This window comes from Phytophthora infestans, genomic scaffold, assembly GCF_000142945.1.
Source record: "Phytophthora infestans T30-4 supercont1.19 genomic scaffold, whole genome shotgun sequence".
NCBI lineage: Eukaryota > Oomycota > Peronosporomycetes > Peronosporales > Peronosporaceae > Phytophthora > Phytophthora infestans.
Window position 1 is genome coordinate 1717327 of NW_003303740.1, and position 25470 is coordinate 1742796.

Below are 25470 nucleotides of genomic sequence, written 5' to 3' on the forward strand. Positions count from 1 at the left end.
GGTATCATTCAGCCTCAGCAGGCTGGTGTGGACTCCGGCGTCTTCTCAAATGGACAGCGATCGACAGTGTGGAGCCTTTCGCGGCCTATTTGCGCGTCTGGACGGCCGTATGGTACTATATGGCTGAGGACCCTGCGAATCCTGGTAATGAAGCTACAAGAACGGGTCCCGTGACGACCCAGCAACTTGTGCATCACTTTGTGGACGGAGATGTGGACGGTATGACGCTCGTCTGGAGCCAAGAGCTCGACAGTTGGAAACCCATCGGTGGGTAGTGCACTTGCTGCGACCGGCACATATGCGGTATACTTACAGTAATCTCCATTGTGCTGTTGGTGATACGCAGGTGAAGTGCCATCTTTAAAGGAGTTTTTACAAGAAGCTAACGAAGATTTAGATCGAGAGGCAGAGCTGAAGGAACATGCCAGCGAGGTTCCGATGGAGCACCAAGTTTTTGAGAAAGAGTAGGTGGCTGTTCTGTATCGTTTGATGTGTAAATATTGTATTGAACATGCGCTGTTTGTGGTGGAATTAGGTCGACCGACGCTCTTGTTGCTGAAGACGGCAAGCGCTATGTGTTTGACGCTGAATCCAAGACATATGTAACACCTGAGGATAAAATTGAGGAGGAGTTGGCTTCTCTGCAAGAAGCGATGCAAGAAGAGAACGCAGAGAAGCAAGGCCGTAATAGGAACGAGAACCAGAGTGAGAATCAGAAGCACAATGACAAGGAGAATGCGTCGACTGGAGATAAAGTGGCCGCGAAGGAGAATTCAGCGGAGCAACCCGAAGCAGACGCGGAAGCTGCCAAAAAGCGGAAGAAGAAGAAAAAGAAGAAGAGCGACAAGTGGAAGAAAAGCAAAAACAACACGTGGGTGTATGTGAACGGCTTGCCGCTGGACGTCACAGTACAGGAAGTACACGATCATTTTGCCAAGTGTGGCGTGATCCAACCGGATATCGCCACCGGCGAGCCCCGTATCAAGCTCTACCAGAACAAAGAGAGTGGCGGTCTAAACGTGCGTTCTGCTGGAAATGTTCCACGATTGTGCTGGACTAAATCGCTTAATGATCTTCTGATTGCAGGGCGATGGGTCTGTGTGTTACATGAAGGAAGCGTCGGTGGAGCTGGCTGTGCAACTACTCGATAAATCACAGATCCGACCAGAGTATGCTGCTTTTGACCCCCTCAAATGAGCAATACCTGCTCTGCTAACGTTGTTACTGCAATATCTACCAGCTGGCCCATTGATGTATCACCTGCAGTGTTTCAGCAAAAGGAAGGAGACTTTGTGAAGCGGAAAAAACTCAAGATCGACAGCCGCGCAAAGATCAAAATGTTCGAGAAAGAAAAGGTAAACTGTGCTGACGTTTCACACTCCTATCTAGTATAGCTAACTTAAGGTGTGATGCCATGTAGGCGCTTTCCTGGAATGAAGGAGAAGTGAATGAGCCCGCTGGTCTGCGTATTGTGGTGATCAAGCACATGTTTACGCCCGCTGAGATTGAAGGTGCGTTTGTTGTCTTGGGTTCAAAAGTGGTGCGTGAAGAACTCAAATTAACATGCGGCTTGTCAGATGAAGCATACGAGAAGGAGCTGCAAGAAGATATTCATGACGAGTGCTCCAAGATCGGTGACGTTACAAAGATCACGCTCTTTGCCAAGCACGTGGATGGCGTCGTGGTGATCAAGTTCGCGTCGAGCGGCAGTGCTGCGCGGTGTGTGGATGTTATGAGCGGACGATTCTTTGCTGGACGTAAGCTCGAATGTGGGTTCTGGGACGGCACGGACTACACGCATCATGAAAGTAAGAATGAGGAGAAGGAGCGTGCAGAGAAGTTCCAAGAGTGGCTGGATGGAGGCTCGTCCTCTGAGAGTGAGGCTGAAGAAGAAGAGAAGAAGACAGAGCAGCACGAGGTGGATGATGAAGGGCAAGATGTGCATACTGGACGAGAACTGCCTGCTCTTGCAGATGACAGTGACGATAGCGATGTGGAAAGTAATGGAGACGCAGAGGAAAGTACCAATCCAGCTGGTGCTGATGAGGTTCACGCGGGTCGAGTCATGCCCAATCTCGACGATGTAAACGATGATGAATAATACCCGTGACGTGGTAAACTTCGCCAGCTCAAGTGATGTTTCAACGGATCAACGGCCGTTAAGAATCTCACTCTCTAGTTCTGGCCTGAAATGTTGCAGTTTATCATTCATCGTCAACTATTTTCAACATCCAGCACAAGGTCGTTTCCAGTTTTGATGGTCCCAAATGTGTAAATTTTTCTTCGAGCACATTCACGATACTGTAAATGTGGACTAAGCCCCGTTCCCCTGTCACCGAATGCTGCAGTGTACAGGCTTTTCTTGGCATGGTGTGTGCTTGCCTGTTCTTTCTTTAGACTGACAGGGCACAGCTCCGCCCAAGCAGGTGTGGTAGCTGCTATCTTTATGTGTTTTCTTTGCTTTCTTGCATCTCCTAATAGACTTCATGATCAGCTTTTTGTAGCGTGGCAGCTTTAAAAATTGACAAGTTGGCTTCATCCAGGTCTCTATAATTGTTGTTGCTGCCTGCTGCACTCAGCAGCTCCAGCTATTTCCCTCCTCCTCCGTTGGAAGGCCCCGGAATTTTCTCAGCCTGTAGCGTTGGGGGTTCCTGAGGTTTTGGAAACATGCCTGATGCAATGGACGGATGGACGCAGAAGCCCTGGAGTGTGACAGAGGAGATGTGGAAGCGCAAAGCCAAAGGTCTGGGAGATCAGTACCAACGACTGCTGTCCGATCACCAGGACTTGCGTCTTGAGAAAGCCAAGATGATGGGCGAGCTTCGAGTTTTGCAGCGCTACAAAGAGGCTGCCGAGGACACGATCAGCCGTGAAGTTGCGAGCAGAAAGTGAGTGAATATTCCCAAATTTTTACGTTGAGAGAAAGGGATTAAGGCAGTGTTTGGGTGACAGGGTTGAACACAAGGATAAAGTGTCCGCCACTACCAAGTTGGAGCAGTATATCAAGAAGTACGAACGTGAATGCGAAAGAGTGTTCGCACTCGAGCGTGAGAATGCCTTCCTGATGGAACAGGTCTCGGACATTAAAGGAGAAACCGAGAAGCGCCTGGACTTGCTAAAGGAGTTAGAAGACTCGCAAAAGCGAAGTGCTCGGCTGAAGGAGAAGCTTCGGGAGTATGTCAAGCAAGGCTGCAGTGTTCTCGTGTGATCTGACTTTGTGTTGCTGAAAATTAGGATGGAAGTTGTGGGTATCGAGCATGAAAACACAATTCTGGAACTGAAGGAGAAGAACCAGAAGCTCAAGCGCAAATTGGTCTCTGCGGAGGACGATGTAGCTGACAAAGCGGAGGAGGCCAAAAACCTCGCTGTACGACTAGCGGTGCGTACAGTTTTGGCTGTTGGTGGCTCAAAGAGAACACTTAAGGAACGCACAAATTCATTTTTCAGGCTGTGGAATCTGCGTGGGAATCTGCTCGCGGTAAGAACAAGACTGCACTCCATGAGCTGAAGAAGAGGTGCGTCGTGAGAGCTTACCGTATATCCGATCTGCCCTCATTGTATCATACTGAAATTCTAGGGAATCGCTTTCGATAGAGCTTGAAAATGTCAAGTCGGAGACTAAGGTTCGCATAAATGTAACAAGTTTAGGCTAATTTTTTAATAATGAGACTCTTGTTTGTATGAACAGCATGCGAGCTACCGCATACATGCGCTAGATGTCGAGGTTGAGACAGCTCAAAGCAAATTACGACAAAAAGATCGTACAATTGAGGAACTTCGCGAGAAGAATTCAAGCCTCAAGAAGGAAGTCACTCGTCTCAGTGCTCGAATGGAGGATCTGTCCGCTAGCCTAGTGGCTACACGTGAGCTCATCGAAGAGAAGGATGCTGAGATTGAGCGCAAGACCGCGCAGCTCCGCAGTAAGAAGACGGAAGTCAAGACGCTCGAGCGCATTGATGACTCGTCGAAAGACCGTATCGAAGACCTCGTATGCCAAGTGAGTGAGCTGCAGCAACAACTGCTAGATACTCAGAAAGATTACCTGCGTAAGGTGAAGAAAGACGAGTTTACGCGCGAGAAGCAGCGAGCGCGTGATCGTGCCGAGATTTTTAAAGAACTGGAAACGATGCACAAGTCTCGTCGGTGCAAGAACTGCAACGAAACGTTCACCAACAAGTCCAACACGTCGCTCTCGTGCTCGTTCCATCCAGGTCGCTTCGTAGCGCGCAAGTACCCACTCGAAGGCTACCAGTGGAGCTGTTGCCAGAAGCGCGAGCTGTCATCGAGACCTTGTAAGTTTGCAGGACGCCACATCGAGTCCAAAATATTGAACTAGGTCGGAATGAGCTCGGAAGGAAACAAAAATGCGATGCAGAGAGGCAAAGAGGTGAGCGCTAAATAAACAAAATAAACTTTTGTCCTCTCGACTCGTTGCGTCGGTTCACCTGAACTTTTTGTGTTGGAATTTACTAGCCGCACTCTTCACGTCACCGTCGGTATCATCAATGCGTGTCAACGTCAAGGTGCATGGTCTGCAGTTTGTGGTGCCCTGTGGTGAAGGAGGTCAAACCTGTCGCTGGCTCGGGCTAGTTGCTGCTCAGCGGTACGCTCTTGTTGCACCGCACGGTCGCTGTCGCACACGCGAGGATGCTCATATCAAACAAGGATTCTTCCTTCCTGCTGGTATCGTCAAGCTGAACGGCCAAGTGTTGCGTCCGGAGAAGCGCATTGTCGACGTTTGCAAGGATAACGAAACCTTGACTGTCCGACTGCAGGTATGTAGGTGTACTGTACTCACTCAATGTTTGATTACTCGAATGCGTTTGTTGCAAAACTTTATTTCAGCAAGAAGTGACTGTGAATGAGATCGGTACACCTCAATTCACAACGTGGACGACGAATGCGTTCTTTCCTTCGCAAAAGCGCGTTGATTTTCCCGATGCTGCTGATGCTAAAGCTGACGTTAAGAAGACAACGTCGGGTGTTTTGACAAAGCAGCTATCTACATCCGAAGAACAAGTCGCTGACGCAGAGGCAAAAGGAGATGGAACTTCATCTTCGGCTGAAGAAATGAAGCAATATGCGCGTGCTGAGATGCTGCAACAAGTGAATTCAGGGCAATTCTTGTCCGACATGGAGGTGGAGGCTGCGTTCCTGTACGACTGGAGTCGTATTCACCTTGAAGAGATTGAAAAGGACCCTCATGAACGCGAACTCCTTCAAGAGTTGCTGCTGTCTTGTTTCTCCGAGCTCAACGCGGGGTACATGCATTACGCTACTGGTAGCAGTGAGCTCACGTACGGCATGAACGGGGCCGAGTTCGTACACTTCCTTCATGAATGCGAACTAGCACGACTCCATGATGTTAACGCCCAGAAAACCGTGGAGAAGGTGGTCTCGCAGTGTTTACGCCGCGACACACTTGTTGCGATGCATGATCGTGGCACATTGTCTCGAGTTGGCTATATCCATGCATTGCTAAGGGTGGTGCAGGCTATGGAGACGTCGTCTACGAAAGATATCTTTAGTGAACATTTGGACAACATTCTCAAGACCCAAGTTCTTCCCACTATCACTCGACTTACAAGCGGACCTTTCCGAGATCACTCACACCATGATGTACGGGATCGTCATTATGCTTGCGTGCCACGTAACTTTTTTGCTGAGTTATGTGTTTGATTTTGCTAGAAAATGGTGGCGACTTTCCAGGAAGCCAAGCCGAAGCTCCTCAAGCTATACCTAAAATACGCCCAAGAACATGCTTCGAAGCAAGCTCCTCGGAAGAAAAGCGACAATCCAGAGGCGGCCGATGCGTCGGTCTCCACACCTTCGCCGTGTTCACCCATTTCATCAACTTGGCCACAACTGCTCTCAGCGGTAGGATTGAGGAGCATGTTATACGACTGCGGCATGTTCTGCTCCGGCACTCCCGAGGAACAGGAAACGCTCTTTGATCGTGCTGTGGAGCAAAGTTTCTCGGGAATGCGAGAGGTGGAGCGTATCGAAGATCGGATGGTGGTCTTCAGCGAGTTCCTGGAGGTTACCGCTCGAGTTGCTTTGGCCGTACTTGACAGCGAAAATGAGTTGCCACCTCGAGATGCCATTAAACTTGCGCTGGAAGCTGTGTGCAGCCTGCCACTAAAGAGTGAAGCCATAAAAGCGAGGAAGTAAAGTGGCCGCAGTAGAAGTACGCAACGACGTGTTCAATGTCTCATCGAAGCTTGCATGTCCTGTTTGCGGCCACGAATAAGATGAAGGTACGTAACTTACGTCGTAAGTGCACCCACGTACTGTACGCCAACTTGCAACAAAACTCAAAAATAAATGAAAACTAAATATTTTCCTTACCACTGACCTACGAACATGAAGCCCTACCGTCAGGCCTTGTCTTCGCAGTCACATTACCCTACGACTGACGTCACAGTCACTTTTGTACAATATTCGCTCCTACTTGAGCGAAAAATTCAAACAATCGTACCAGCACCTCGAGTCGGCCAGCGAGTCACAGTTCACCTTGAGCTTATTTCCGTTGGCGAGGGTGAACACGATGCCACATTCCAGATCTCGCGTCGAGCCCACGTCCACGACAGTGCCGAGACGCTCAAGCTGGTTGTCCACATCGTTGGCAACTCCCAGCGTCGCCCCGTCCATTACGTAGAACCGACGCAAGCGAGAACCTTTCCGCACATCCGTAAGCCAGCCACCAAACACAGGCCTCAGCTTCTTGCGACGTCGGCTGTTTAAATATTTCTTCAAGTTGAAAGTTTCTGCGTGCCGACACGCGCTGCTGATAACGGAGCGCCATCGCTTGGCTGTCTCGTATGACTCGGCGTGCACTTTCCAGACGCGTCCGCTTATCAAGCGGATCAAAAGTCCGTTCGCATGTCCTTCCCATTCCTCCACTGAATGGGCCTTGTCGCTAAGCACCGTCTCCGAGTTTGTGTCCTTAGCGTATGCCAGTTCAACGCCGTGTAGTGTGAAGTACAGACGCTTCCAGCCCTTAAATAACCCAGCTTGCTTATACAGCCACCCTGCGTGGTTCGACAGCGCCGTTTGAATGTAGGAACTCTTCACCGACGTCTTGGGCTGTGCCGTCTTGCCGTTCGCAGTGGCAGCTGCTGAAATGGCGCCATACCAGAGCATCTGCTCGTCGTACGAGTCTGCGTAGCACACCATGGATATACCAGTGCTAAGTTCGATCGCAAGGCCATTCGCGTGGCAATCAGCAAACGACACAGCCTTAATATACCCAGAGCACTTCCGATCTGCTGTGCCGTGATCGTGGTCTCGACACTCAATGTATCCATCGATGCGTACAACGAAGAAGCAGCGCTTCCAAGCCTTGTTCTTCTCCTGCTTGAACAGATAACCTTCGTGCTGCTCCGAAGCAGTGAGCGTATACGACGTTTTGGACTGCGAGTTAAGGTTCTGGTTGCGTTCAATGACTTTTTCCATCGCCCCATGCCACTGTTCAAACTCCTTCTCACTGGGACAGCGGATCTGGAGTGTACCGCCATCGCCAAACTCAAGTAAGAGTCCATACCGAAGGGAATCCAACTTGTGTACCGACATCAACAGTCCAAAGCCCTTCGGAGATTGCCCCGCACCTTTGCTGTACTTAAACTCCGTCCCTGAGAGCACTGCATAGTAGCGTTTCCATGTTTTGAACGCGCCGTGCTGAATAAACACCCAACCGGAATGAGGGACGTACGCCGCGTTCGATGCGCGGCGGTTGTCAAAGCAGGACGGACGGGTATTGTCCTGGTTGTTGTTACTCGGTGCTGTGGTGTACGAATCCGGAGATCTGCCACGTCTTGAGGACGATAAATACGGGTCGCTCACACGCGGCTCCTTCTCCTGTGCTAGATTGCTGTATCCTCGGTTTCGGTGTCCCGCTTGCTGTATTCCTGATCCCTGCTGACCTGCTAGATACGCCACGTAGTTTCCTGTGCTGATGGGAAGTCCCATGACGGCGTCGTCCTCGCCAGCATCACCTGTGTTAACTACGGCGGCCTGGTTCTGATCGGGTCTCATCTCCTCACTGTCCTTTACACGCTGTGGCATCTGCGGCATAGTAGCGACCGTTGCGCGGCGGTTCATGAGGTTAAACGTCCCTGGATCTGAGCGAATGGGTCGACTCCCGCTCACAATGGCCTCGTAATTGCGTGTGTCAACAGGAAGACCCACAACAGTGTGGTCGCCTTCTTCTTCGCCCTCCTCTTCCTCGTCTACTGCCACCGTCTGTACCAACGAGAGGCTCTCGAGTTGATTGCCCATCTGTTGCTGCCACACAGCCACTGTTTGCCGCTGGTAGCCGGGTGACACGCTGCCACTCGAGACCAACGACGCCCCTGAGCCCGTTCGTCTTCTACGCGCCAGATTATCCAGCAGCGCCTGATAGTTGCGCGTATTTACGGCGAGTCCTAATGGTGCTGTGTCATCATAGCCGTCGTCTAGGGCTTCTGCTTGCTCCACAGAGTGCGGAGACTCATCCTGACGCGTCAGCATCGCGTTCAGCGCCGTCTTGCCGGCGTGGTAGGCACTGGCGTCGTCGGCATGTATGGGCGCCACACGCTGAGTGACCATCAACGAATGGGAGTGAATGCGGAAATGCGAAAATGCGGAAAATGCCAAGACGGGAGTGAATGTCGTTGCTCTTGTGCTTCTGTGAGGCTGAAGCCAGCGTTTCGAGGAATGGACAGATGAGAACGCGCGCGCTCTGTATCGTATTTTCTCAGAAACCTGTACTAGCCAAATATTATTTGGTGACCGCTGGCCCGTTTCTGGTTCTCTTTAGTGAAAGCAAGTGAAGCGACCTCTAGCTCAATATGATTCGAGATTTACGGGACGGAGATTCGCCTTAATTCGGTGGATCGGCGACTTCACCCTTCTCGACTCTACTTGGGCAATGAAGGGCGGGCCGGAGCATGGGTACAAATCAACGCAAAACTGAGATTACACAGCATTGGCAGTTGTACTATCGGTTGTTTGCCGCTGGGCAGGATTTTAGTTGCCCAGTTCCTCTCTGCCTGGCAGGGAGAGTCAATCGGTTCAGAAGGGGAAACAACATAAATGTGAGCTGAGCTCACTACTGTTCCCACACAGGATTTCCTAGTGTATCTTTGGCACGGTGCGATGCAGCAATGTTGAACATTCCGCTGCCGTCAGTGGATTGTGCGTCCTTTGGACGCTGGCGCCATGGTTAGCCGCACTAAAGTGGTAGGCTGTCAAGTCCTCGGTGAGGAGTGAGTTGACGCCATGCCAGACATGTTTCTCGAAGCTGCACTCCAGTCTCAAGTTGAGACTCTCAACTCGTCTGAATGGAGCTGCGCCGGCGCCGGCTGTCCGGCATGACAAACGCCCCATGCTGGCGCATGTCAGAGGTGGAAGCGAGGTGAGTGGAGAGGCTGAAGCGTAGCGCTTGCCCACATGACAACAAAGAACCGCAGGTGACCGTGTGGAAATAAGCACACAGCCGTCTTATTCCTTAACTCGTGGTTGGCGGAGCAGCTCGCGTCATCCTTGCCTGTACTATTCTCCCACTGAGAGCACTGCTCCGTGCAGTGCACGCTAGAGTAGCGACTACGTGGTTGAGAACAATCGACGCACAATGGTGAAACATTGTGGACACGAGGTAACATGTAGTTGAAGTGTTAATCATGCGTGTTGATCAAAAAAACTGAGCGCGAACGCATCGCGATCTGCTTCTTTCACTGGTCATTATCACATGCAAATTTTCCGCCATGCAATATCGTTTTGGAAGTTGAAAAAAGTGAAGACAGCAGTCTTAACAGTCTTCGCGCTCGTCCTCCTTAAAGCGTACATGGACGCGCACACCGGACGGCAAGGAATTCCCCGCTTGATCTTGAATCTCGCGGAGATGGCTTGCGCAAAATCCTCGAGTTTGAGAACATTTATTGCAGCCTACTCGGTGGCACAGTCGTTTTCCGCCGTGAGCCGAGCACAAACCCCAGCGATTAACAGTCTTTGCGCACCCCTCTATCCGACACGTCTTCCGACCTCCGTGCGCATTACAAAGGCCCCGGTAGTGAGCATTTTTCACGCAACCCTCTTCCGTACATTTCACTCGACCTCCGTGGCCTCTGCATAGGCCCCTTGCTCCGTTTGTAGCCAAATTGGAGCAACCTTCAATCACGCATCGCTTGCATTGGTCGTGTGTCGGGCAGAACCCCTCCGCCCCCACCGCCTTTTCCCTACAGCATCTCACCTTGCACACGGGCGCGTTCGGTTTACGACCGCGAATTCCGATTGATCTTGTTGGTTTCGTTGTCGAGATCTTTTCATCCGGAGCAGCGAGACTGGTGCCATCAGCTTTCTCTTGTTTCATCTTCACCGCGCGCTTGCAGCTTGCTCTGCGGAAAAGGTTTGGCAAATCTGACAAGTCCCACGCATTGGAAGCCGTCGGCTTCGACATCTTTTCGGCTGTCTGCAACTTTGGTCGTATTTTGGTGGTCGACGTAGACGGTGACGTACTACGCGACCTTGACTTGGCTGAAGAATTGTAGTGGCCAACTGCTTGGTGCGAGTTTCCTGTCTTATTTCCGCGCGCAACCTTGTCACTGACTTGGCTGAAGAATTGTTGTGGCCAACTGCTTGGGTCGAGTTTCCTGTCTTGATTCCGCGTGTAACCTTGACTGAAATCTTGTGAAGATGAGGAGCTTCTGCCTGTTTCAGTGAAATGCTCTCCATGAACGAGACAAAGGTCATGCTGATACGCAGCCATGTAGCATCGTTCCTTTTCGCACTTCCGTTGGCCGTTGCACAACACAGATATCCCACCTATAGTTTGGTTGAGTGTCATTTTGCGGTCTTTTGCATCCTTTTCACGGGTTGCTTGTGCATCCTGTTCACGGGTTGCTTGTGCATCCTGTTCACAAGTTGCTTGTGCATCGAAACTGCTGACCGAATCCACCTTCAATCCCTTCTTCACGTTCGATTTATCCCCATTACTTGGGCTCGATTGTGCGCTCAAATTATTTGCTGAACATGGCTTCTTCGATTTCCTCACCGGTTTTAGAGTTGGCGGTGGCGTTGCGCGTTTGCCATTTGCAGTGGAAAGTGGTGAAATCTTGCCGTTTAAAACGAGAACTTGTTCCCGCTCCTTATTGTCGATTATAGCGTGAGTCGACGACGGAAACTCTACTCGATCGTGATCTTCCTCGATTTCGTTTCCATATTGCTTCTTGCTGTTTGCAAAAGGGCGTTCATCAACGTCGACTGAACCTGTTGCAGCTTGTGTAACGCTCAAATCGGTACCTGTCGTTTTGATTGTTCTGGATCGCGCCAAGAAATCTTTTAGGAATTTGTTGTGAACGTGGTGCACTTTCACTTCATCGACTTGTTCATCTCGAACACGGCCGTTGTTGATGTGCATAACGAGTGGTGTAGGTTGTGCTGGTTGCCGCTGTCTAGGTAGTTGCCACTCCCCGTTTGACCCTTTGACAAGCCACCGCTGCACCATGGTCGTGAATGCGCTTTCAATGCCGTTGCTGGCGCTGTCAGCATTTCCAGTACCTTTTCCTTGCCTTTGTGCACTCATCCTTCTCTGCAATTCCACAAAATGAGCTCCTACGATTTTGTCCTCGGTGCGACGAGGCATTTGAAAGCAAAAAAGTCTTCTTGACATTTGTATTTAGTCTCTTAAAATTTGGGACACTTTTTACACCGCTGCGCTAGGCTAAGTTGCCGAGCGTTTTAACTCTGCTGTTGTTGCTGGCAAAGTTGCTGCTCTTGCAGCGTCAGAGACAGCATGCGCAGCCGCTGGACCTCCTCCTCCAACACGAAGCTTTGCTTACGTTCGTCCATGTAGCGCGTCTCAAACTGTCCACAGCGGTGCCTCAACTCGTCGTTCTCTTCCGACAAGCACTCGATTTCCAGCGTTCGGTGACGCGCCTCACGCTCAGCTGCGTTAATCAACGAGTGAAGAGATTCGTTGGCTTGCGTCAACCTGTCGACCTTCTTGTGCAGTTCTCGCTGTACGCGTAATCAAGTGGAAATTAATTAACACATTCTGGAGGGTTAAGCAAATAATGTGGAGCTTACCATCTCTTCGTCTCTCGTCTCACCATTATTGCTATCGAGATAAAACAAAATCGGGCATCAGTCATGCGATCGAGAGCAAAATACATGCAGCAGGTGGTACGTACATGTTGGCTCTTTGACGCTTGAGTTCGCTGATCTGCGTAGGAATGGTCATAAGCTGCTGTTGCTGTTCCTGAAGCACATTGATGATCTGCTTTAGATCGTGCTGTTGTCGGATAAGCGAGGCTATCGTCTGCTGTTGCTGTAGGAATTGGGCGGTCGAGATGGTAACTGACGTTTGTGGCAGGTTGATCACACTTCCGTTGGTCTTAGAGACCTTCATGAGCTGCGATGACGGTGTGGTGGGTCGAACTGAAGTCGGAGTGACCGTAACAGTTGTATCGCAGTCCGGGATCGCCACGCTAGTCACTGATCCTGCATTGGTATTGGTCGTCATAATTGTGGCACCAGCAGAGGCGATGGCAGAGTTCAGGACGCCGTTGGCCAGTGGGTCCAATGTCTCGGTCACTGACAGAGGTGTCGAGTGTGAGTAGGTGGCTGCTTCTGGCTGCAGTTTTTGGTTTCCGCTGGGGGCTCCCATTTCCATAGACTCAACTAGCTCACGGGTCGGGCTCTCACTTCGTCGACGGTGACGACGCATGGACGAGTTTTGACGAAGACGAGGCATGGAGCGTGTCACTCGCTTCGGTTTGTTACGACGCTCGAAGTTGTCGGAGCTGCGACTCAGCTGGTTGTCCAGTCTGGGGGAAATCTCAACCGAAGCTCCTCCGACCGACGTCGTGGTTACGAAGCGATGATCGTACAGCTGCTCAGAGAAGTCACACATACGTCTTAGCTCGACACACAAAGCAGTAGTAGTTTCAATGGCTTCATACGTCGTCGGCGTTCTTCCTGGAGGTCGGTGAGTCCGATGCAAGTTCGATAATGGTGAAGCGCCCTCTGCGTTTGATCCTTTGAAAAAATCACAAGCACACATAGCCAGTAAGTCAAAAATTCTGGTGCGAGCGTTCCGCTTTGACGCGAAGCGACTACACTAAAGAGAGTGACGACGACGCACCGGCGGGTGCGCTGCACCGTTTTCTTGGGAGACGAGCACTTTCGCGATGGCGAACCGGGAGCCGCCCTCACACTGGCAGTCGCAGCGGTCGACACCTCGCTCACGGAATGCCCCGCAGAAGCTTCCGTCTACGATTGTACCACGTCAGTTTTACAACCTTCTTTTCAGTAAAGTAAGCTTAAAACAATGCTAAAGATTCATACCTCCGGTGAGATACCAGTAGACAGGTTCGGTACGGGTGGCACCAAGACCGTCTCAGGCGGCAGCGTGTGGGTCTCGGGGGGCAACTCCATCGTTGGAGTGCGTTCCATAGCCGCAATCTTCTCGATGCCAACGACATTGCCGTTCCTCTCCACCAATTTAAAATGCTGGAGAGGTGCAGACTGCGGCTGGATAGCCACTTCGCCGCTGCTGCCGGCAGACACGGGTGCACTTGCTGACGTAGGGAAGTCCGCGACCGACACCTCGTCGTCCTCGAACGTAGGAGACGACATGCGCGGCGAGTACGGCGACCCAGGGATAATCTCAGTGATGGTAAAGCGACCCTTTTGCTCCACCCGCTTACGCCTCAACTCCATCGTAGCTTAGCGCTTGGGGAAGCAGGACCTTGATGGCCCCAGTGCCAGATAGCAAATTTGTCTGTGGAGGTCCACGCACATAACCGGGTGATGCAAAGAAACGGTCTGCTAAAGTTGCTCGTCAAATCTACACGCAACATAACGATTGTTCCATTCGAAAGCACGTCACGGCTGTAATGGCGGCGCCAATTCCCGCCGGCTCGCAGCGCAAGTTCGGCCCCAAATGGGAGCTCAAGTACGCCGTGGCCGTGACGGAGCGCGATCAGCTGACACAGATACCTACGAAGGCTGTGTGCCTCATGTGTCAGGCCTTCGAGCGTGAGGAGGCTGTGGGTTCCAAGCGCAAGAAGACAAGCCGCGTCCGCAGCTTTTCGGCACCCTGGCGCCCTGACAATATGAAGCGCCATATGGAGCAGCAGCATCCATTGCGCTGGGAAGAGTACCAGAAACTTACTGATGGCGAGAAACGCGTCTATTTTTCTGCTCGCGAGGTAATGGCGATGTCTGGAGGAGATGATGCGGTGCCATCTCTGGTGGTGCCTCCCATGGTCAGTGAACCTACGCCTAGTGCCGAAGCGTATGCTCTAGCTGCTCAGTATAGAGCTTTCCTGGTCGACAAAGATATCGTGGAAGAGCTCATTGCTGGCGTCCTGTTTCAGACGACCAACGACGAATATCGCAATGCGTGGAACGTGCCGCTGACGTTCACGCTGCTTGAGGAAGCCAGTGCGGCGCTGAACAATGCAGACATTGACGTGAACGAATCACGCTATGTTGCGCGAGTGGAATCTCTGCTAAAGTTTAACATGTGCTTGAAGTACGTGGCCATGGGCTTATCGCTCAGCCAAGTTGTCCCGCTTCTCCAGAAGACGGCCGAGGAAACCGGAATGGATGCGAGTTTGAGTGGATCTTCGTTCACAGAGCAGCAGCTGGCGTGTTTGTGCCGCGTGGCGTGTGCTGTCAACTTCCAGACTCTTAAAGATACGCTTCGTCGCGTGTGGGCGTTTACTATCGCGCTTGAACAGGGAAATGACGCCGCGTCGCCGTATTTGGACGTTCGGGTACGATTTGAGCGCGACGCTCAGTTGCTTGATTTCCATTTGGTTTCCATACCCATTCGAGAGGATTCGCCACAAATCATCCGGCATCAAAGTGAACTTGTCGTCAAGTGTTTAGACATTGTGGCGCCTGCATGGAAAGCGCAACTAATTGGGGTCACAACCTCCGACTCGTTCGCAAAAATGCCTTCGTGCTCTCGAGTTATAGTGAACCGTCTGGCGCAGAGTTGCGTGGCTTCCTTTTATTGTGAGTGGGGTCTCCTATCGCAACTTGAGCTGGCAATCCAGGAGTCTTTCAACGGGTTGTGCAACCAGAGGTTCATGGCTGGATTAACGTCACTAGTTGGACATTTCCGTCGTCAGCGAGCACTGATCCGTGAAATGAATGGAGAAATGTGCCCTAAATTCGAAGACGGGCAGTGGCGATCCGTTGCAAGTGTACTCAAATGGTTTACTGTGCACCGCGCACGTCTGTTCAATTGCGTGCAGGATACGCAACCTCCCAAGGCTGCTGGGAAGGAGTGGTGGGTCACTGTCATTGCTGTCAATGGCATTATGGAGCGTGTGAACGTTGCACTCACGATGTTGCGTGGACCTTCCGCTGCATTGGGATCAGCTCGGCGGGAATACGTTGCTAAGCTTGTGACGGATCTCGCCGTGGTGACCGGTACTCTTGGACCTTTGGCGGTGTCACAGCAGAGTAATGGCCATAATATTGAGTTTGGGGATTTCTCAATGAGTCGAGAAGCCGCGATTTCGTTCTTGAAGGAGCAAGGCAGTTTTGTGATGAACGCAGTTAACGAGTTAGAGGTGAACTTCCCAGCTTGTTGCCAAGCTGCGGTGGAATCTACAGCAAATTTCGCGGTGTCTGTCATAGCTAGAACACATCAGATCATGCTGGAATGCGACGAGAACAGCAACAGCACAGCGAGTTTAAACACTGCAATGCCTCCGTTCCTCCCACAAGCGTTGTGTAAGACGCGAAACCAGTTATTTGCGACTCATTTGCAAGCACAACGAGTGCGTTTATTGCAACATTATTCGGCTGACCAGATCGAGCAGATTGAAGACCAGCATCGAATGCTACGCACATCGTATCAGCTTGATGAACACGTGAGCCAAGTAATCAACGCGATACCAGCAACCTGTTCATTTGCTGAGGCCTGGAAAGATGCCCGATTTGGAGGAAATGATTGCAGGCTTCTTCGCGAGTTCTGCGGGGCGATTGCATGCGCAGCGATAGACCCGCGTGCGCTGAAAAATGCTTCCGAAGCCGAGTTTTTGTTGATCAATTGGCGAAGGAGCCCTTTCGGTCTCTCACTCGTAGATTTCGCGTTAGAAGCAGTACTACAAGCCCGACAGTATCGTGCTCTGTCTCGCTTACGAGGGTGCAGAGGGCTTTGAGTACTACAATCAAGAGTGACATGTGAAGTCTTTTGAGTTACAGTCCGATATGTTAAAATGTTTGTCCTATTTTGCTAGCTCGTGCAAACAATAAGTAATGTGACAATTGTAGCGAGGAAGGTAAGCGAGCACATTGTGGCGAACACCGGGAACTTGTGCTTGCGGTCCGTCACTTTGACGAGCTGCTCTGGAGGTTCTGCTCCGTTGGTGGGCACCCTTGGATCCACCCCATACAACACCTCAAAACGGGGTTCCTGCCAACGGCAACATATCCATCAGAATTTTGGATTCTGTACAATTGTAAAAATAGGCAAACACACCCAGAAGTCAGGTAAAATGTCGATGATTATAGTCAAGTCTTCGTTTGCCGGGCTCCAGTCTCCAAGAGCTATTCGTTTGCTCACTTCTACTTGGTCGTGTCTTCGACTTGTCAAAGGTCTCAAATTCGTGAAATTTGCAGTTTCCACAGCGATTAGCGAGTGGCCGACCAACACAAGCAGCGCGAGTTGCACTACACGTCCACATGTTGCCATCATCGTGAGATCTTTGCACTGGCAAGTGTTGGTCTCCGATAAAAAAATGACATGTGAAACGACGCAGAAACTTGTCTACATAATCGCTCATGAAACGCAATTTTACCCAATGACAAACATTCGCGCGTTTTTTGCAAAATGCCAGCGGATGGCCAATGGCCAACAACTCGCGGCCATTCCGCATTTTGACGTCAACTATCAATAACAACGGCTGACGCTGAAGTGCAAACGAGAGTGATGGTCGCCAGTTCGTTTCCAGATGACGCTGTGGCACAGCAGTCCATGCCAGACCTTGTGGCCTTGGAGAAGATTGAGGAGGAGGAGCGTAAGGAGCGCGAGGTCCGTGCCGCCAAGGAAGCCGTCAAGGCGGAGCCCGTGGAGGTGACGGGCGAGAAGATTGCCAAACTCGACTCTCTTCTAGAAAAAGCCAGTCTCTACTCGAGCTTTCTTTTCTCCAACATGGACAGTGCCGCTACTGTCAGCGACGTTGTGAAAGCTGAAGAGGAAGAAGAGGAGGAACAGCCCACAAAGGGCAAGCGTAAGCGCGGTAAGAAGACGTCGCAGGAGGTCAACAAGAAGACCAAAAAGGGTGTTGACAAGTTGCGCAAAGTACAAGGCGACGCGTCCTTAGACACGCGTCAGCAGCCTCAGAAGGTGGAATTCGAGCAACCCAAGCTGCTTACGGGCGGTACGCTCCGCGACTACCAGCTAGAAGGCATCCGATGGCTCTGCAACTTGTTTGAGAACGGTCTGAACGGCATTCTAGCAGACGAAATGGGTCTGGGTAAAACGATCCAAGTGATTGGTCTTCTAGCTCATCTAAAGGCGCTCGGCGTGCGTGGTCCGCACCTTATTGTGGCCCCACTCTCGACGCTGATGAACTGGGCGAATGAGTTCCGCAAGTGGGCTCCTAGCATGCCAGTTGTCATTTACCACGGCACCAAGCAGGAGCGAAAGGAGATGCGCAAGAATGCTCTCAACCGCAAGAAGAAGAGCGACGTCAACTTTCCAGTCGTCATTTCATCGTACGAGGTGATGATCTCAGACGCTAGAGCGTTTTTCAGCTCCGGATTCGTGTGGAAATACATGGTCATCGATGAAGGTCACCGACTGAAGAACATGGACTGCAAACTCGTGCGTGAACTCAAGCGCGGACGGTCAGAGAACCGACTGCTGCTTACAGGAACCCCATTACAGAACAACCTGACGGAGCTGTGGTCGCTGCTCAACTTTATCCTCCCTGACGTATTTGACGACCTTGAGCTCTTCGAGAGCTGGTTCTCGTTTACTCCGGACGCTGTTGCCACTGCTGCTGCTACGGGTGAGTCGGTGGCAGCGCAAGATGTGCTACAGGGAGAGAAGAAAGTCGAGGTGATCGGCAAGCTGCATGAAATCCTCCGCCCTTTCCTGCTTCGTCGCTTGAAAGTGGACGTGGTGGAGGAGATGGTCTCGAAGACGGAAATTTTTGTCTACTGCTCGATGACTCCGATGCAACGGGAGTACTACCAGATGATTCGCGATGGCACACTTGCGAAGGCTATGGAAGAAAAGTACGGCAAGTTTCAAGCGCAGAAGGCGTTCAATACGACGACGTTGAGAAACAAGATGATGCAGCTGCGCAAATGCTGTCTCCACCCGTATCTTTTCGACGAGCCTTTGACAGCCGGTGGAGACGTTGTCACGGATGAGAGGATGATAGAAACGTCGGGAAAGCTGAGTATTCTGGATCGGATGCTCAGGCAGCTCAAGCGCAAGGGCCATAAAGTGCTTATTTTCAGCCAGATGACACGGATGATGGACATTCTGGAGGACTACTTTCGCATGCGCGAGTACAGCTACTGCAGACTGGACGGCAGCACCAAACTGATGGATCGTGTTGACCAGATGGAGAAGTTCAACAAGGTGTCGGCTGGATCAGGGTCTGCTAACGACGACGACAACGTCTTCGTGTTCATGCTGTCGACACGTGCTGGCGGTCTCGGTATCAATCTGATCGCAGCTGACACCGTCATTTTCTACGACTCGGACTGGAACCCTCAGCAGGACAACCAGGCCATGGATCGTTGCCACCGAATCGGTCAGAAGAACGAGATCATCGTGTATCGTCTTGTGACTGAGAACTCTTTCGAAGACCGCATGACTCAGCGAGCTTTCGAGAAGCGCAAACTCGAGCGCGTTGTCATTCAACGTGGCGGATTTAAAGAGCGAACGACCCCAGCTGAGAGTGCTAAGCTGACAAATACGGAATTGGAGGATTTGCTACGAGACGACGTGGAGATCCGTCAGGGCGTCGAGAGCGGAGGTATCACCGACGACGAGCTGAATCAAATTCTGGATCGTGAATTAGTAGTCAAGAGCTTTGTGAAAACCTCCAAGGAGGAAAACGCAAAGGCATCAGGTGTGATCCCACTCAAGGGCGATGGCTACGAAGTGGTCGACAATGCCCCCGCATCCATGGAGAGCTTTGCATAGAGCTTCTGAATGCCGTTATCAATCATGTCAATACAGTTCCCATTAGTACTCCACTTCACTACGTATTTGAGCAAGATTCGAGCGTTTTTGTGACTGTCTCCTGCTCTTGGAGGAATGTCGTGCTAAACGCCGGAGGAGATCGCATCGTCGACAGCAGGAGAACGAGCTGTCGAGCTGCCTCAATGTACTGAGGTGCATGTCGCTTGCTGTGGTTTTCTTCGTGACAAAGTTTCAGTAGCATCTTATCAATCAGACTGCATCATGGAACACACACACAAATGTCAGAATGGGGTGAAAGGAGAAATATCAAAGAGCACACTACTCACGAGGCGTTCACTTGCTGTGAAGTTCCCGTGATAGGGACGCGATGATACACCCATTGCCATAACTGCGCACGAGAAATTTCAGCCGTGGCTGAGTCTTCAACACACCCATTAACCACGACAGTGCCTTGTCCGTGCAGCCAGTGCAGCACGTAGAGAAGTGCTACACGAACGTTCATCTCCACGGACCGTAACGTGACGTGCCCTCTGGGGAGAGTGAGCAGCTTTTCAGTGAACATTTTTTCGTCAAAAGCAACAGATGACGATCTCGTCTTGCCCGTGCGTTCGCGTGGTGTCGTAAATACCTCTGCTACGGGTGTAACAAGCGCCAAGTCGTATACCAACGCGCCGTCAGATCCAGCCAGAGCCTCCATCGATTTCCCAGATCGAGTTTTATCAATCGCTTCGGCTTGTGATAATCCCGATGGCAATTCTGAAAGAACAAACGGAACCATGCCGGTAGTTGCCGGTGCATTTCGACGCTTGCAAGTGGAAATCAGCAGATCCATGTAGTATCTGAATAAAATAAAAAGTCTCAGATATTTTGTCCACCGAAGGAGTCACAAAGCGCATCGTCCATACCTGAGAAAGTCAGATTTCATTGATACATACTGCTGACGGTCTGGCAGCAAGAACTCGGGCCGATGGCGGAAATTGACCACAATAGACGCCGTGTAGTCCCACATGCCGCAGTTTAGGCCTGACGAGTGATGACGAAGCTCAAACAGAATCTCATCCATCTCGAATGCAGCAAAAATGTTCTCGATCAACACCGTCGCCTTGATGCTTCCCTGTTATGTATACCGACATCGACACTGTACCATTAGAACCCCAGTCTGACATAGTTAAAGCAGCAGCAGAAGAGATTACGTGGGCAAACTCGAGTTTCTTCTCCGTAAACTCGAAGATTCTTCGCCACAACGCGGCTTCCTTGTATCCTTCCAGCTGTAGCACATGAACAATATTTAGATGTAGATTGCGTTGGCTACATGACAATGCCAGGGTAGTCTCACCTTGGGGAGATATAAGAACGGCCCTCTTCCACTACCTAAAAGATGTTTACCGCTGCATCATTGGCGAAAGTTAGTTATTAGAGGTGTACATGTAGTTGCGTGGCCTGGGAATAGTGAAGACGTCACTTACTTGTGGAACAGGTGCATTCCAAAATCAAAGAGCGCGCCAGGCACAACACGCCCGTTCACTACCATGTGCTGCAGATACTAAGCTCGTGAGCAAAGGCCACAGCACCGAGTCATATACTCATGGAGACGCACCGGCTCGTCCATATTCCAAGCCCGTGGACGGACAATTAGAAGCGCTGGGTTGGCGACAGTTGTCTCTCCAGAGACCTCCAGCAGGCCGCGAGCTGCTTGTAGAAGATTAAAGTGGCCTTGAATTGTGTTGCTCCATGTCGGACAGTGTCCGTCATCGAAGTCCACTTGCACACCCTGCATGGTACCAACAAAACAATCAGTATAGTTAAATACCCCTCCGTCTAAGCCTCGTACCTGCGCTCCAGAGTTCATAGCACGCAGCAGGAAGTCTTGATTGGCAGGAGACACGTCTCCGATATCGACGCGTCGATCCCTCAGCGCGGCCGGTTGCGGATCGATCCGCCACGTTCCATCTTCTCGGATCGCGCGGGTCTCTTCCAGGAAATGAGGCATCTCTTCATTCTGCTCCGTAGCCAGACGTCGAGATTTACGTCTTGCGAGCAGCTACATACTATTTTGTTAGCAACTGATGATAGTACTGAAGAGCAACAATAAATATAAAATTCACCTGCCCAACATCTTGTTGGAATGCAGCCGCCAGTTCAGCCACAAATTCGAGTGCGGCAGGTGAGAGCACCGCTTCATAAGCGTTTTGAGGGCACGCCAGGTCTCTGTTCGATATGAACACGTCGGTAGACGTAGCTACTGGCGCTGGAGCCGCGCTAATCTGAGCATGCAATCGGTTGATACGCTCCATGATCAAGATCGAAAATGATCTGATTCTTTTCTTTTACGTGATCGTATTGGCTGAAATTCATTATGACCAATGCGAGGGTGTAAAGATTATTGAAAAGCTACTCCATCAATTATGGAGGTCCGGGTGAGGCTCGTGTTTGCGGACGAGGTGGGGCGCTACGTTCAGCGGCGTCGTGGCTTCTCATCGTGCTGGTATCTGCTCCCAGTTGATGTAAAGCTTGTGTGCGACCTGGTGCACGTGCTGTTGCGGGAGTTTGAGCTGCGCAAAAGATGTCCTAAAGGACTGGAGCTGCGAATCGAGGAGCTGCCACTTCTGGCTACTCAGAGCATCCGCATCGTTCGAGATAACGATACAATTGCCATCCACTGCCCTCCGCTAGAGGAAGAGAAGAACAATTGCAGCGGCTCGGAGAGCGAGGCGGAAGTTATAAGAAAGAGAAAGCGGAAGCTGCTCGTAAAGAAGAAACAGAAGCAGCAAGATCAGCCGAAGAAGAAGAGCAAAACGGAGAAGGAGGTGAAAGACCGACAACGTGCAAGTACTGAAGGTCGCGAAATGGTTGCAGTGAAGACACTTGCTAAGAGCAGCAAAGCTGATAGCTCCAGCTCGAGCTCTAGTTCGAGCAGCGACGACGATAGCAGTAGTAGCTCCAGCTCCAGTTCCAGTAGCAGCGACTCAGAGGATGAAGCTACAGCACAACCCAATACGAAGCGCGTGGCTCAGCTCGTCACCGCAAAGCAGCAGAAGGGGAAGCTGAAAGCAGTGGCTTCCGCAAAAGCATTCAATGGCAAAGCAAGCGCGGCTAATGTATCGAATTCGACGCAAAAGGAACCACGACGGAGACGTCGCCGGCTGAGGCAGCGGAATGGAAGACGGCAGAGAAATGACAACCAAGCAAATAACGCGGACGGTAACGGCTCCACACCACTGTCTGGGAACAGCACTGCTTCACTTGGCGCAACTGCTTCAGCTCCAATTTCATCCTCAGAACGACAAAATGGTGGCAGCACTGCTGGTCCTAGAGGCTTTGCTCGATCCAAAGCCCATGTCCTCTTTGACGAGGTAACTGGAGACCGAGTTGCTGTACAACACAATGAAACTGTACCTGACACTAGGGAAGACAGCTCGTTTCATCGACGATCTCCAGCGCCGGAACTGGCGAAATACGGCCCTTCATCGTCGGATAACCCACGACTTAAAGCCCCTCGCGATAGCCACGATCGTCCATTCAATGGAAAAACTGAAAGAGATGGAGAAGCCACAGACTCGAATGATGCAAACAAGCGAAGGGGAAAAGGAAAATATGAAGAAAGGTGGAAACGGCCGTACAAAATCCTGGCGACTGTGTTCGACAAGAATTTACAGAACTCAAGCAAAAACAGCTCGTCGCCCCCGGTACGCAAACTTTGTCTAAGGTGGAGGAGTGAAGGTACTAACGGTGATTGTTTCGTAACCAGGACCTCTCCAAAGCGTTGGCTTCGTACCCGACTAGACCTGCCACATCATCGCGCTTTGAGCCGAAGGATGTAATTGCCTTCAAAACGCTCACACTGTGCCTCGAAACGTGGCAACCTGTGCTGAGCGAGTGGAAGTGTGGGCAGGTGCAGTCTGTGGATGCGTCGGGTAGTTCTTTCGAGGTTTCAAGCTGGTCTCTTGAAGTCGATGGCGAGTCCGTGGACTTTCGCGAGTCACCAAGTGAAGAATCGATCAGCGTGCAGACCAGCGAGATCAGCGAGCTGAGGTTCTTGAGCGGGCCTAGCTACGATTCGCTGCAGCAAATCACATCAAGCGAGACAACGTAGATTCTTGATAAGGCAGTCGGTTGTCATAGACATGCTAGCACAATGGGCAACCAGACCTGTCACCGCTCGCAAGATCACTCCATTTCTTGCACAATTGTTTTCCTTTATATTAAGTCGAATTCGATGAAGAGAGTACACGCACGAATAACATCGCCAGCTAGCTACGAGTCTGACATCAGACACACTACTGTGACCTTCTGGCAGTCGGCCACTTACACGTTCGGGCCGTACACCGACAGGTCGTTGCCCGGTAGGATGAATTGCTTGAAGTTCTCCTTAAACGACTTGGCCAGCTTGAGTGCCGTCTCGTCGAATGCAGCCTTGTCCGTCCACGAGTCCTTCGGGTTCAGGATCTCCGACGGCACGCCCTCCACGGTCGTGGGGATCTCGAAGCCGAACAGCGGGTCCTTGACGAACGTCGCGTTGTTGATGCTGCCGTCCAGCACCGCGTCCACGCACTTGCGCGTGAACGGGAGCTTCATGCGCTTGCCCACGCCGTACACACCGCCAGTCCAGCCCGTGTTGATCAGGTACACGTGCGTGTTGTGCTCCTGCAGCTTCTTCTTCAGCAGGTCGGCGTACAAGGTCGGGTGCAGCGTCATGAACGCAGCGCCGAAGCACGTCGAGAACGTCGCCTGAGGCTCCGTGATGCCGCGCTCCGTGCCTGCCACCTTGGCCGTGTAGCCCGACAGAAAGTGGTACTGAGCCTGACCAGCAGACAGCTTCGACACGGGCGGCAGCACACCGTACGCGTCGCACGTGAGGAAGATCACGGCGTTCGGGTGGTTGCCGCGAGAGTTGGGCTGGTGGTGCGAGATGTGGTAGATCGGGTACGACACACGGCCGTTCTCCGTCTTGCTCGAGTTGAAGTAGTCCGGCTCGTTGTTGGCGTCGATCCACACGTTCTCCAGCATGGCGTTCGGGCGGATGGCGTTGAAGATGTCCGGCTCGTTCTCCTTGCTCAGGTCAATGGTCTTGGCGTAGCAGCCGCCCTCGAAGTTGAACACGCCCTCGTCGTCCCAGCCGTGCTCGTCGTCGCCGATCAGCTCGCGCTTCGGGTCGGCAGACAGCGTCGTCTTGCCCGTGCCCGACAGTCCGAAGAAGATGGCCGTGTCGCCCTCCTTGCCGATGTTGGACGAAGCGTGCATAGCCATCACGCCATTCAGAGGCAGGAAGTAGTTCATCATACTGAAGATGCCCTTCTTCATCTCGCCACCGTAGAACGTACCACCGATGATGGCCATGTGCTTCTCGATGTTGAAGATCACAAACACCTCCGAGTGGAGTCCGTGGGCCTCCCAGTCCTCGTCCACGATGTTGCACGCGTTGATGACAGTGAAGTCGGCCTGGAAGTTCTCCGCCACGCTAGCGAACTCTGGGCGGATGAACATGTTGGTCACGAAGTGGTGCTGCCACGCCAGCTCCGTGATGATACGCACGTTTAGGCGGGACTTCTCGTTCACACCGCAGTGGCCGTCGAACACATACATGCGGTCCACGGAGCTGAAGTGCTTGGAGGCCTTGGCGTACAGCGCGTCGAACACCTCGGGCGTCGTGGGCTGGTTGATCGAACCCCACCACACATTGTCCTGGGACGGCTCCTGCTTGACAATGAACTTGTCCTTGGGCGAGCGGCCAGTGAACTTGCCAGTGTCCACGGCGAACGTGCCGTTGGCCACGAACGTGCCCTCATTGTACTGCTTCTCGTGGTCCGCGAGCTGTTCATACGTCAGGTTGTGGAACACCTTGCAGCCGTTCTCGATGCCGAGCTCACCCAGATTCAGAGCGGCGGTCGTGGGTCTGTGCTGCGCCATCTTGTCGGTAGGTTGGAGCTACTTGTCTTGTAGTTGGATAAAGTTTGAGCTGAACGTGCTCAGACCGAGGCCAATTGGAAAGTGAGCGTCGTGCTGGAAAACGTGTCAGAGTCGACGTCCGTCCGAGACGTCCGTGGTTGTGCACTGCGAGCGCGGGAGCAGAGCAGTGCACGCTACGTCCCAACACCTCTGCGACCCGATGTGAAGCACGGCGACGTTGCATTTGGATCGGAGCCCTACCACAGTCGAGCGACAAAGAGGCGGACATGACACGCCCTTGTCGACGTTGTTTGTTTCCTGTGCCATGCCACGTCTCTGGTGGCACTTAGTACTTACGAGGATGAAGTGTTGACTATTCGCGGTTAAGTTTTCAAATTAAGTAGACGTGAGGACGCTTA

The 25470-nt window shown here is 51.8% G+C and overlaps 11 protein-coding genes across 11 annotated transcripts; 6 read left to right on the forward strand and 5 right to left on the reverse strand.

Annotated features, from left to right (window-relative positions):
- Positions 1-119: 119 nt before the first annotated feature.
- On the forward strand, positions 120-2187 carry PITG_11179 (uncharacterized protein; the record flags this gene model as incomplete). Its single annotated transcript, XM_002901896.1, has 7 exons — positions 120-267; positions 347-464; positions 536-1019; positions 1087-1169; positions 1241-1355; positions 1421-1511; positions 1578-2187. The coding sequence occupies 7 exons, from the start codon at positions 120-122 to the stop codon at positions 2099-2101; spliced, it is 1563 nt and encodes a 520-aa protein (XP_002901942.1).
- A 480-nt stretch (positions 2188-2667) lies between these two features.
- On the forward strand, positions 2668-4336 carry PITG_11180 (uncharacterized protein; the record flags this gene model as incomplete). Its single annotated transcript, XM_002901897.1, has 6 exons — positions 2668-2888; positions 2953-3174; positions 3235-3379; positions 3448-3515; positions 3578-3623; positions 3689-4336. 6 exons carry the CDS (start codon positions 2668-2670, stop codon positions 4334-4336), a joined length of 1350 nt encoding a protein of 449 aa, XP_002901943.1.
- A 169-nt stretch (positions 4337-4505) lies between these two features.
- On the forward strand, positions 4506-6341 carry PITG_11181 (uncharacterized protein; the record flags this gene model as incomplete). Its single annotated transcript, XM_002901898.1, has 4 exons — positions 4506-4775; positions 4846-4981; positions 5045-5619; positions 5689-6341. 4 exons carry the CDS (start codon positions 4506-4508, stop codon positions 6169-6171), a joined length of 1464 nt encoding a protein of 487 aa, XP_002901944.1.
- A 106-nt stretch (positions 6342-6447) lies between these two features.
- PITG_11182 (uncharacterized protein) lies at positions 6448-8667 on the reverse strand (the record flags this gene model as incomplete). The annotated part of the gene is made up of 1 exon (XM_002901899.1): positions 6448-8667. One exon carries the CDS (start codon positions 8584-8586, stop codon positions 6448-6450), a length of 2139 nt encoding a protein of 712 aa, XP_002901945.1.
- Positions 8668-11715: 3048 nt separating this feature from the next.
- Positions 11716-13743, reverse strand: PITG_11183 (uncharacterized protein; the record flags this gene model as incomplete). Its single annotated transcript, XM_002901900.1, has 6 exons — positions 11716-11994; positions 12064-12094; positions 12168-12868; positions 12939-13014; positions 13121-13248; positions 13324-13743. The coding sequence occupies 6 exons, from the start codon at positions 13612-13614 to the stop codon at positions 11716-11718; spliced, it is 1506 nt and encodes a 501-aa protein (XP_002901946.1).
- Positions 13744-13874: 131 nt separating this feature from the next.
- On the forward strand, positions 13875-16179 carry PITG_11184 (uncharacterized protein; the record flags this gene model as incomplete). The annotated part of the gene is made up of 3 exons (XM_002901901.1): positions 13875-14515; positions 14543-15869; positions 16096-16179. 3 exons carry the CDS (start codon positions 13875-13877, stop codon positions 16177-16179), a joined length of 2052 nt encoding a protein of 683 aa, XP_002901947.1.
- A 55-nt stretch (positions 16180-16234) lies between these two features.
- PITG_11185 (uncharacterized protein) lies at positions 16235-16813 on the reverse strand (the record flags this gene model as incomplete). The annotated part of the gene is made up of 4 exons (XM_002901902.1): positions 16235-16414; positions 16481-16671; positions 16757-16763; positions 16808-16813. 4 exons carry the CDS (start codon positions 16811-16813, stop codon positions 16235-16237), a joined length of 384 nt encoding a protein of 127 aa, XP_002901948.1.
- Positions 16814-16882: 69 nt separating this feature from the next.
- On the forward strand, positions 16883-19165 carry PITG_11186 (uncharacterized protein; the record flags this gene model as incomplete). The annotated part of the gene is made up of 1 exon (XM_002901903.1): positions 16883-19165. One exon carries the CDS (start codon positions 16931-16933, stop codon positions 19163-19165), a length of 2235 nt encoding a protein of 744 aa, XP_002901949.1.
- Positions 19166-19487: 322 nt separating this feature from the next.
- Positions 19488-21155, reverse strand: PITG_11187 (malate synthase, putative; the record flags this gene model as incomplete). Its single annotated transcript, XM_002901904.1, has 7 exons — positions 19488-20004; positions 20101-20279; positions 20359-20433; positions 20502-20532; positions 20632-20699; positions 20763-20936; positions 20997-21155. The coding sequence occupies 7 exons, from the start codon at positions 21153-21155 to the stop codon at positions 19488-19490; spliced, it is 1203 nt and encodes a 400-aa protein (XP_002901950.1).
- A 415-nt stretch (positions 21156-21570) lies between these two features.
- On the forward strand, positions 21571-22883 carry PITG_11188 (uncharacterized protein; the record flags this gene model as incomplete). The annotated part of the gene is made up of 2 exons (XM_002901905.1): positions 21571-22518; positions 22839-22883. 2 exons carry the CDS (start codon positions 21571-21573, stop codon positions 22881-22883), a joined length of 993 nt encoding a protein of 330 aa, XP_002901951.1.
- A 457-nt stretch (positions 22884-23340) lies between these two features.
- PITG_11189 (phosphoenolpyruvate carboxykinase) lies at positions 23341-25144 on the reverse strand (the record flags this gene model as incomplete). The annotated part of the gene is made up of 1 exon (XM_002901906.1): positions 23341-25144. The coding sequence occupies one exon, from the start codon at positions 25070-25072 to the stop codon at positions 23471-23473; it is 1602 nt and encodes a 533-aa protein (XP_002901952.1).
- Between the last annotated feature and the right edge of the window lie 326 nt (positions 25145-25470).